We start from the raw sequence: 11664 nt of genomic DNA on the forward strand, positions 1-11664 counted from the left end.
ATTCACTTGATGTTTTATGCTTAATGAATGTGAGAGTTGGTTGATTTGAATGTGTGGATGCTTGATGATGAGTATAAGGGCAAAAGGAGTTGAGATAGGCCTAGAAAAGCTAGAGTGTAATAAGAGAGTGTGCTCATGTTAGATTAGATGTTGAATCGAGTGCTAGTTGTGTTTCTTTTGGCTATGAGCTCCCACCTTCAAACCTCTCTCATCTTGCATATTTCCATTGTCTTATCCATTCACCCATGTGCATTTTGATCATATAGACTAGGATTTAGCCATGTTTAGGTTGCATTTTGCATAAATGAGTCCTTATCAGGTATTGGAGTACCACATGGAGTTCTTGAAGACATTTGGGTGGATTTGGAGCTCAAAAGAGGTGATAAAGGTGATCATTGGACGAGCAGTGCATGGGAGCGACCTCACCGGAGCAACACCGTGAAGTCGCTGTGACACCCTTTCAGAGCGACTTGGGCAGAGCGACACCCTGATGTCGCTCGCGTCTCCATCACCCGGAGCGACATGATCGGAGCGACACAGCGAGGTCGCTCGCGAAGAGTGACCCAGAGCGACGTCCCGCAGCGACCCCTCCAGGTCGCTCCCGAAGCCTGGAGTGACCTCCCGGAGCGACTACTGCAGGTCGCTGTGCGCCTTCTGTTTGCTCGAATTCATTTCTACTCAAGGGCCTTTTGGTCATTTCATTATGCACGTTTTTACTTCTGAAAACCTATGAATTAAGTACTTTTGGCAGCCACCAGACAGAATATCTTTGTTCTAAGAAAAAACCTTTGGAAAGTTCATCTCTTGAATCATCTTTGTTCATCTAGTATTTGCAATTCTATGTTTTCCAATTCTTTGTTGTATCCCTCTGTATGATTAATCTGAAATCCAAAATGGGTTTAAGAGGAATCATGAAGAGTAGTGAGTAATTACCATTTGAATTCATGGGTTTGGAAGATTAAGGGTGATTAGGTTAGAGCTAGGATGTTTTAGAGTAGATCATTCCAAAACCTTGCTAGTAGAGTAATCACAATGCATCTTGTGAGTTAGCTTCTCAAAAGTTGATCTTTAGGCATTTTCCACCCAAAAGGTGTTCGATGAAATGCATGAAACAACTCTTCTAAGCTTTTAGCATATTTTGCCAAAGACATTTGTTGTTAGAAGTGCTAAGATAGCCTTAGACCTGTTAGTAATGATTGCTTCCATATTATTCAACCGAAGACATTTGTTGTTTGAAATGTGTTAGTAAATGAACATTCATCTAGACATAGAGTTTGTTTAGAATCGTGTCTAAGCTTAAGGTTGATAGTTTGATTGTTCGTTTGCCATCCTCAGTTCGAAACTTGATCACCCAAGGTCTAATTCCTATGCCCATGAGTTCTCATTTCCTTAGTTAAGAAAGTCAACTCATTTACCGTTTTTATTATTCTGAAACTGCATTAGTAATAATCGTTAGTTTAGAAAACCTTTAAAATCATCGGTTGCACTTAGATTAAGTAAGTACTTGCATTCTCAGTGCTTGAAATCCCTTAGAATTGGTTCGACAATCATTTATACTACACCATTTGTCTTAGGAGCCTTGAAAACTCCTAATATCACTCGCCGTCCAAGAAGAAATTCATGCTCTAATTTGAGATATAAGCCTACTGTAATCTTGAACTGTCATTTTCTTGGTCAAGAGGGGGAGACCAAGGTATCTCACTGGTAAGGTACCAGCTTCAAAAGGGAATTGATCCAAGATAGCCACATTGTCTTCTGCTTTCACACCAGCCAGAAACAAGGTTGACTTCTCAAGACTAATGTTAAGTCCAGACATCCTCGCAAATCGCCTGAAAACTGCCAAGATACCCTCAATAGACTGCTTCCTCCCATCTGAAAAAACTAATACATCATCCGCAAAACAAAAATGGGTCAAACTGAGATCTTTGCAGTACGAATGAAAGCCAATTCTTTTCTCTAGAGCAGCTTTATCCAATAGTTTTGAAAGCGTCTGCATACAAATAACAAAAAGATAGGGAGACAAAGAGCATCCCTGACGCAATCCCCTATTACTGTTAAAGTATCCTGCAAGCTCTCCGTTTATCTGAATGGAGAAAGACGCCATCTCAATACACTTCTTGATCCAGATAATAAACTTTTCCGGGAAGTTCATAGCAGCCAGCACTGTTAATAAAAAAGACCACTGCACCGAGTCGAAGGCTTTTGATATATCAATCTTGACCACATACCTTTCTGTAACTGAATCATTGTGATAGCTCTTCACTAGTTTAGAAGCTAGAAGGACATTTTCCATTAGTAAGCGATCCTTTACAAAGGCTGACTGGTTCAGAGAAATAAACAGGGAGCAGCTTTTTCATCCGATTAGCTAACAGTTTCGAGATTACTTTATAGATGACATTACAGCAAGATATAGGACGGTAGTCTTTCATGGTGATCGCGTCATTCTTCTTTGGAATTAAGGCCAAAATGGTGGAGTTGATACCCTTGGGAAGGAAGCCCTTATCAAAAAAGATTGCACTGCTGTAACTAGATCTTTTCCGGTAATATGCCAAGTAGTCTTGAAGAACTCCGTGGTATAACCGTCAGGGCCCGGAGATTTGTCTGCAGCCATTGAGAATAGAACCTTCTTCACTTCCTCAATAGATACAGCACTAATCAACATACTCATATCCACTTCGGAGCATTCATAATCCAATAAAGACTCCAGTTCCTCAATTTCCACTCCTTCAAAATCATCAGGAATATACGTCAAAAAACTTTGAAAATGATCAACGGCTTCCTTCTTAATTTCCTCTTGAGTATCTGCAGTAGAACCATCAGCTCTTTTAATCTCTCGGATAGAATTCATGATTTCTCTAACTTTCGCAGCTCTGTGAAAACTCTTGTTATTCCCATCACCAACATCTAGCCAATGCACTTTTGCTCTCTGACTTAGAACCTTCTCCTCGATTCTTGATAGGAACACCCATCTATCATAAGCTATCAATTCAGCCTCCATATTACTTTGACCAGGATCTTCCAATGTTGTTGTTTGAGTCATACAAAGATTCTTGTAAGCTTTGTTTGTCTTCTTAAAAATATCACCAAACTTTTCTTTACTTAGATTTCTCAGATGAGGTTTTAATGCCTTGAGTTTCTTAGATAATCTGAATAAAGCAGACGTAGAGATAAAGAGAGGCTCTGTCTCCGACCAAACGCTTTCCACAAGCCGAAGAAACTCAGGCGAATCGACCAAAGCATTAACAAATTTAAAAGGCTTTTGTGGCTTCATTTCCTCCTCCTTAACCACAAACCTACATCTTTGATGGTCAGAACAACCACCCGCTTCAAACACACAGTACGACTGAGGAAAACATCTCACCCAAGCTTCATTTATAAGAGTTCTATCTAACTTTTTACAGCTAACTCCATTATCCCTCTTGTTACTCCAGGTAAATTTGGGACACTGAAAAGACATATCCACCAACAAGCAATTCTCCACAGTTTCCTGAAACTCTCTCATCCCTAGAGAATCGAGAGAAGCATCCACTGAATGCTCTGTACCATCCAAGATCTCATTGAAGTCTCCCATTGTAATCCACAGAGCTTTCCTAATGATAGGAGAGTCCTGATGATCCTTAAGATCCTGCCATAGTTCTCTTCTCTCCTCAGCCAGATTCAAGCCATAAACGAAAGAACAAAAAAATTCCACTCCAATCCCTTACATAAGAATTGAACAAGTTACCAACTGAGCACTCTGAAAGCAGGGGGTAACCCTCACTCTCGAACTCCATACTATCCACAACCTCCCCAATCTATGATACTCATAGTTCGCCACATAAGACCATCCCGGAACCACCTTTGCCAAAATCCTTTTCATTCTACCCTCCTTTACTCTAGTTTCAATTAAGCAACCAAACTGAAAATCACTTCTCCTAATCCAATCCTTCACAATCATATGTTTAGACTGCTTGTTAAAGCCTCTCATGTTCCAGAAAAAACCTGACATATTAATTACGTCGGGGTTTCTTTCTATTCAGATAGCTCGGACATGCATCCTGAACTTTCTGACCTCCTCTCAGATATCTGTGGTTTAACTTGGAATCCCGAGGCAAGCATTGACGAGTAACAATCAACTCATCCTCATTTTCCTCAGAAGATTCATCTTCCTCTTTCTTTTCCTCAAGATTTTCTTCCTCATCCGGAGATAAAACAAAGAATCTGAATTTAGTAAGTATAGATACCTGCTCAAAATCCAAATCTCTATGAGGCCGACTTGCTTTCCCTGGAGAAACATCAGCCCATTCTTCAGTTTGTTCTGTCTTCTTTTCTTCAGGAGTTTTCTCTTTCCCTGATGACTTGTTTTCACTACCCTTTTCTTCTTTACCCTGCTCTATCGTCCTTTCCACCTTATCATTTGTTTCCAAAACCCGTTCTTCATTTGTGTTACTCTCCTGAACCTTATCCCCCGTACACAAAGCTTCCTTATCTACATCCTCTTCCCCTACTCTTATTTCTCCATCTTCCACTTCATTCTGATTTTCTTGTATCTCTTCTTTTCCCATAGGACAGATTTTCCCATTGTGACCCCACTTCTCACATTTCACACATTTCTTTGGTAGCCTCGGGTAGTTGTATTCCACCAAGACCACCTCTCCTTGGATATTGAAGTTCAGCTGCTTAAGTAGATCCTTCGTCAAATCCACATTAACGAACACCTTCGCCTCTTCCAAGTTTAAGCATTGAGCTGTTTCCGGGTGCAATCTCCGTGGAACTCCCAATGGACTTGTTAGGTAGCTTAACCCTTGCCACGAGAACATTGTCAAAGGAACTCTTTTGACATGAACCCACATTGGTATCGATTGTGTTGGAGGCTTATCCTTCTCTACTACCGGCGACCATTTCGTCATGACCACCAGAATTCCAGCTAGATTCCACATCCCCCTTCTTAGAATTCTGTTTTTATCCGCCTGATTCAAGATTCTGAACTTCATCGTCGTAGAGTTCACCTCAAAGACTTCTACCCTCTGAGCCTTATCATTCAAGTTCCAAATCTTGTTCACAATCGCGTGTACCTTAGCTATGTGTGGAGCCTCATCCAGAAATTTGCCAATCAGAAAAATCATCCCAAAAAAGAGCTACATCCTTCGTTATCTCCTCCGGAACCGTTATCGATCCAACCTCATCCTTCATTTCGATCTCAACGTCATACTTCTTCAGAACCTTTCGACCTTGAACTGCGCCTACCCACGATCCTTTAGGTTTGATCGGAAGAATCTGCTCCTGATCGCTTTTCTTCGTATCCACATCCTTCGTATCCACATCCTTCGTCGGAGTTGAAATCCCAGTAGATCCCAACCCAGACATCGTAACCCAATCCGAAACTTGCGCTTCCTCCGTAGAAACACCTCTAATCGTCGGAGATAGAGGTAAATCCGGCGGATCCGCCATCGCCATACCGTTGTCGAACGAGAGATCTCTCAGAATCGTTGTCCTGGTACTATCACATAAGAGCTTTGCTTGAATTCGTTAGACACTAGCTCTCAAGTATGTTCTTTGCAATAGAGCAAGAAAGAAAGCAAATTGCTCAGCTCACATAGTAGAGCCGGTCCTGGTAGCAAAGTAAAACATTGGTTCTGGACTCCCAATTTTAAGGGAATATATATATATATATATATATATATATATATAAAAGACATAACTGCCAAATTGTTTAAATTTTTTTCAAAGTTCTTACTAAATATTATTTGCCTTTAAAATCTGAGGACCAGCCTTGCACACGGATTTACATAGAATTAGCTTATGCTTTCGAAATGCACATCCAGTGGTCATACAACAAGTGTTCTATCTATATTCCAATAAGTTGTACCGTCACTTCAGCAGCTGGAGACGAGACTTCATGGGTTCTATAATGTTTTTGGAATAGATTCCACTATCTTCCGTCGCATAAGAATATAAATGACAATTCAAACTAAACATATATATTTAGAAACGAGTATGTATGTATGTATGTATGTATGTATGTATATATATATATATATATAGAAAAGTATGACTACGTAATACAACCTCAAAGAATCTAAACATTTATTATGCGGCTTCGAATCCTAAATAAGTTCAACTCCAAACATGACCTTTTATATGTACTAAAGCTTGAGTTCGAGATCTTCTGAACACCTTCCTTCTCCGTCCACTTCCATCGACACATCGTTATGTCTCTTTGGTTTTGAGGGAGTCTCAGGCTGTCGCGAGGGTTGTCCTGGCTCTACCGATGGACCAACCTTTTGTGGCTTGGGAGGAAGATGACCACCACTTTGATTCACTTGATACGGAGCTCTAGCCACAGCCCTGAAAAATTCAAACACACCCAAAAACTTGTAAGTTATTTCGTTCTTGTACTATATGGAAGCATCAAAAACATATATTATTTGTATAGAATCATAGTTAAGTTGGTTTTATGCTTCAAGTTTAATTTACCTGTCTTTTCGTTTAGCAAAGAAACGATGAAGAGAGGCTCTTCTTGCAATGCGTTCCACGACTTGATGTTGCTGTCCTGTTTGATGATCATCGTTGTTGGTCCCGGAAGTACTTGGCTCGTTCAGATCAGGAATCACAACGTTGCTTTTGTTGTTGACGTTCATGTCTAGATTCTGAGTGTTCTTTGAATCAGTAGAAACATGATGTGCTGCTTCTCTCGCTGCTTCCATTATCTCCTTTGCTTTGTCTTCAGGAAACTCGTCGTAAACCATAACTTTTCCGCGGAAGAATATGGTTAACTGGGAATTTCCAGGTTCCGGTACTACACTTGCTGGTTCGCTAAAACCAAACCATTAGTACATTGTTCAAAATCCACACATCTATACATACACACTTTTGACCCTTCTCTAGTTTATTTCCGACAAAATGTATAAAGCCAAGACTTTTATTTAATACCACAACATCATGCCCATATATGTACCTTAGATCCACAAATCTGGGATTGCCTCCGGAAGAAGTAGAGACTTCACCTACTGAAACCTTCTGAGACAAATCGAAGGGTCTGGTTTCTGAAATGTCTGCCTTCTTTATCTCATTTTGTTGTCCTATAACCAAAAAAAAACACCAAATTTACTTAAAATGAAGATTGAAAAAATTAGATTAATTAAAATTTCTATGTTCATCTTCAAACTAAAATATGTTAAAATTTTCTGATTTTACATTTAAACAAAAAAAAACGAATATTTAATATACTTTTCCCTCTTTTGTAAGCCAAAATCTATTACGCAACTGAATAAAGAAACAAAAACAAAACTGGGCCTTTGTCGGCGGCGGCCGTCAGAGGAGGAGAGAAAGACATACCACTGAGATCGGATTTTCCGGCGAGTTCAAGATCGAGTTTCCGAGCCAACCCTATATCAATATTCCCAAAACTACCCTTCTCCTTCAAGTAGCGGCTGAACAAACTACATCTCAGGGAAAAACTAGACTTCTCCGGTGCTTTTCCGTTCGACATACTGTGATGAGATTGCAACAACTCGAATGGTTTCAACACGTTAAAATCGAAGAGTACAACTTACAAGCGGATAAATGAGTTATTTATGCCAATATGTTTCTGTGGCTTTAAGCTTTGGCGAATATAATATTAAGTCAAACAAATAACGTGTTTTTAATAATTTGTTTATTATTTTTGATGGAGTGACAGTGATCTGTGCGCAATAAATAAGATTTGTCACGAGGCTATTTCCACCTATCATGCATGCACAATTGTTAGTAGACTAATTCAATTTACCAGAGATGATTTATGATGGGGTTAAGTTAGACTAGGTGGTATCTATTTAGCCGTCTAAAACATAAAAATAAAACTTTATACTCATAATTTATTATACCACTTTTTAATATTTTAAAATTTTATATAAATTTTTGTACCTATAATTAGTATTTCTGAGTTTTAGCCAAAAAAAAAAGAAAACACAGGTTACATATATCCACTGTAATACAGTAATAATAATGAATTCTAAATAATTATAATAATGGTTAACTATCTTATTATCAATTTATCTTTACTCTGATGGTTAAGATTAGCTGATGACAACAAAAAAGATTAGCAATTATAAGGTGACGATAATTTTGAGAAAGACTCTCTCTCTTTGGTTAAAGCAAATTTCAGATCTATCTCTGAGACCGGCGGCTCCTCCATCGGTCTCGGCTCCGGTCGCTTGTGTTGTAAATGGAGAGGTGGTGACATCGATTTGCTTGCAGATGGGAAGGGTTATCCGAGAGAGTTTGACTGCCGCAAAGGTTCAGATCTGTGCCGGATCTGTGGCAGCGGTGGAGGATCTAAGTTTCTCTGGGCTTGAGGACTGCTCTAGGGTTTTCTTCTTCCTCTCACTGCAAGAAAACATCACCTTAACGAGGGCGGTTTTCCTCGTTATTTCGTCGTAAAAGAGGCTTTACGACGAAATAGCGAGGAAGCGCGTTTGCTCGTTACTCGTCCGTCGTAACACATATTTCCTCGCTAATTCGTCGTAACTTAGCGAGGAATATATTTCGTCGTAAAGACGAAGTAGGGCGATTCATCGTAAAGACCACGTCAATATTCCACGCAAAGACGTCGCTACAATTCCTCGTAAATACCTCGAAATGAGTTCCTCGTAACCTACACGTAAATACCTTGAAAGAGTTTCCTCGCAAAATACACGTAACAACCACGAAACGATTTCCTCGTAAAATACTCGTAAACTTTTCCTCGTTATTTCCTCGCAAATGTTTCCTCGTAAAATAGTCGTTAATTGTTTCTCGTCATTTCCTCGTAAGGTTTCCACGTAAAGAGGTCGTACATTAGCTACGAATTTACTTCGTTTTTATTATTTTTACAGAATTTAAAAATATAATTAAAAAATAATTAAAATTATTTAATTTAATAATAAATTAAAATTTAAAATAAAAATAAATCAAAATGAAAATATTTTATATATAAATAAGTTTTGAATTTATATAATACAACAACCAAAAAAAAAACTAAGGGTCGTTCATCGCCCGGTAGAATTCATCACTCCTCCTCGTAACATCCGCCTCGTTATGTACGTCGGATGACTCGCCTTGAATGGGATGTTGTTGTCGCATGTTCCTCAACATGGACTCCCATTCCGGATTTGTGGCCGCAATAACGTCCAAGAAACCCTCGACTCCACCCATACGAGATTTTGTCGCGGTCAACTCGTTACGCAGCTGAGCGGACTCTCTACGCAGCTCAGTGACTTCATCATCCCGTCGCTGACCATAAGACGATGTCGCTCTCGGAACATCGTTGACGGAACCAATACCCAACGTCCGTCCCTTTTTTTTAGGGACAACCTTAAAAACAAAAAATAAATATTGTAAGTAAAAATTTAAAGTTAAATTAAATGAATAATAAAAAATTAATTTTTTTGAAAATTTACCTCCTCGTAAATCTTATCCACGTCAAGTGTGGATAAGGTGACGGGTAATCCGTCGGTAGACTGCTGGGTCAGCTGAGTCTGGCGGTCTTCAACCCGAGCAACTACGTCGTTGTAGATTTGCTCGGACTTGCCATCTACAAATACGCCCGCCTTGTTCTTGTGGGTCCTCTCGTAAAGTTCCATAAGAGAAGGGAGATGTCCCGTCTCTTTGGCCTAAAAAACAGTTAAGAAAGTTAGAATAAATTAATATATATATTAAAAAAATTATTTAATAAAATATTTAATTACCATTTCCAAACGGACACCGGCGTGGGGTTTTTGGCCCGTAGTGTGAAGCATCGGCCCGTTCCCGTGCTCATCGACCGTGTTACGGGAGTTAGAGCAAGCCTGGGCGATTCTAATGGAATCAGGAAGGCGCCAATAACGGATGAGGCCATCCCACACATCCGTGGTGAGCTCAGCGGGTTTGCCACGCTCATACCCCTTCACGATCCAGTCACCCTTCCAGTTGGAGACCGTGTCCAACAAGCGAACTTTCGCCTTCGCGTTAAACTTCTTCCTCACCCTCTCAGTGATCCCCAAGGCCCAAGTATATTTTTGCTGTTGGAAAAATAAATTAACAATTAGTTTTTTAGAAAGTATATATATAAATCATGAAAAAATTAAAGTATATATAATTAATTAATAGAAACTTACAGCGTAAATTTTGAACCACGTCTTTCTGACGTAGTGAGGCGTCTTACTCCAGTTTGGATGTGGCATGGAGAAGTAACCCTTGATCGTGTCGGTTACGTCCGATGCAAGACATCCGTCAACCCCCCACCTGGAAAATACAAATTTAAAATATAAATTATTTTTTAATGTTATAAAAGAAATTTAAATGAATTAAAAAAAAATAAATGCAACATACCACAAAGTTCCGTCCGGTCGGTCTGGGTCGATGACTGGTAAACCTTCTCTGCCTGGCAGACTGAGAATGTCCTCTACAGTGTACTGCGAGTAAGGAGCACTCGGAGGCACCATCAAATCAGGATGAATATCGGCGGCCATCGGAGGTGCCATCGGAGGAGGCATAGGAGGAGGCATAGGAGGAGGCATCGGAGGAGGCACATGAGGAGCCGATGGTGCAGTAGAAGAAGTAGACCCAGAGACTCTCTGAGTGTACTGAGTCTCGGGGACAGTCTCCTGGCCCGAAGAACTGGGAGCGGAAGAAGAGGTCGGGTCTAAACGACTACCCGGCTCACCGAAGATCTCTCTGTAATGGGCAGTAAGTCTTCCTTTTCGAACCTGGAAAAAAATGAAATTTTTAAAATTAACATCAACAATATATTTCCCAACATTATCCACATAATTAACACTAAACAACATAAAATCCGCAAACCTATCTAAATTCCCTATACTAACCACCTAATCTATCATAAACTAACCAAATTAGAGAGGAATCAGAGAGGCTAATCATTGCTACGAAATGGAGAGGAAGTAGAGAGGAAGTAGAGAGGAAAGAAAGAGTGAGCGCTCGGGTGTATATATAAGATTACATATCATCGCAAATTCCTCGTATGTTTACGACGAAATAGCGAGCAGTTACAAAGGCCCGTCTTTTTTTTTACGAGGAAATTGCGAGGAATCACAAAGGCCCGTGTTTTTTTATACGAGGTATTAACGACGATTTACCTTACGAGGAATTAATGAGGCTTGCTTTCCTATAAATATACCCACAACTCTCACTCTCAAACCACACACAAACTCCCAAATCACACCTTATCTCAAATAACAATCCTCATAAAAATCCTATTCAAATTATAAATATTTGAAAAAAATAAGAAAAGGAGAAGATATTAGAATTGATGTGGGCGAGACTTACGTATTATAATTGCTGGAAGTCTTGCCACATGTTAATCTGGTATTTCTCTCCTTTTTCTTTTTTTTTCAAGTTTGTACACTACGAGATATTTACGACGATTTGTACTTACGTGGAATTAACGGGTTTATGTATAAATCCGTTTACGTGGTCTTTACGACGATTTCTGCTTACGTGGAATTAACGAGTGTTTTGTTTAAATCATTTTACGTGGTAGTTACGACGATTTCATCCTACGAGGACTTTACGACGATTTGTGCTTACGTGGAATTAACGAGTGTTATGTTTAAATCCCTAGAATCCGAAACCCGAAACCCGAAACCCGAAACCCAAACCCGAAACCCGAAACCCCATACCCGAAACCCCAAACCCCAACCCCCAAACCCGAAACCCGAAACCCAAACC

At 39.7% G+C, this 11664-nt stretch overlaps 1 protein-coding gene across 1 annotated transcript; it reads right to left on the minus strand.

Annotated features, from left to right (window-relative positions):
* Window positions 1–5938: 5938 nt before the first annotated feature.
* On the minus strand, window positions 5939–7641 carry LOC106376719 (protein TIFY 11B). Its single transcript, XM_013816837.3, has 4 exons — window positions 7318–7641; window positions 6938–7061; window positions 6457–6795; window positions 5939–6327 (listed from the first exon to the last, which is right to left on the minus strand). Exons 1-4 carry the CDS (start codon window positions 7469–7471, stop codon window positions 6126–6128), a joined length of 819 nt encoding a protein of 272 aa, XP_013672291.1. The 5' UTR covers window positions 7472–7641; the 3' UTR covers window positions 5939–6125.
* Between the last annotated feature and the right edge of the window lie 4023 nt (window positions 7642–11664).

The sequence above is a fragment of the Brassica napus genome, chromosome C2 (genome assembly GCF_020379485.1).
Source record: "Brassica napus cultivar Da-Ae chromosome C2, Da-Ae, whole genome shotgun sequence".
Taxonomy (NCBI): Eukaryota; Viridiplantae; Streptophyta; class Magnoliopsida; order Brassicales; family Brassicaceae; genus Brassica; species Brassica napus.

What these genes read in the sequence shown, in the direction of transcription:
- LOC106376719 (XM_013816837.3), bottom strand. Translation starts at nt 7,471, where the DNA reads ATGTCGAACGGAAAAGCACCGGAGAAGTCTAGTTTTTCCCTGAGATGT. An exon ending in CGGAAAATCCGATCTCAGTG is followed by an intron (nt 7,062 to 7,317) that starts GTATGTCTTTCT and finishes TTTTGGTTATAG; the next exon opens with GACAACAAAATGAGATAAAG. An exon ending in CCCAGATTTGTGGATCTAAG is followed by an intron (nt 6,796 to 6,937) that starts GTACATATATGG and finishes GTTTGGTTTTAG; the next exon opens with CGAACCAGCAAGTGTAGTAC.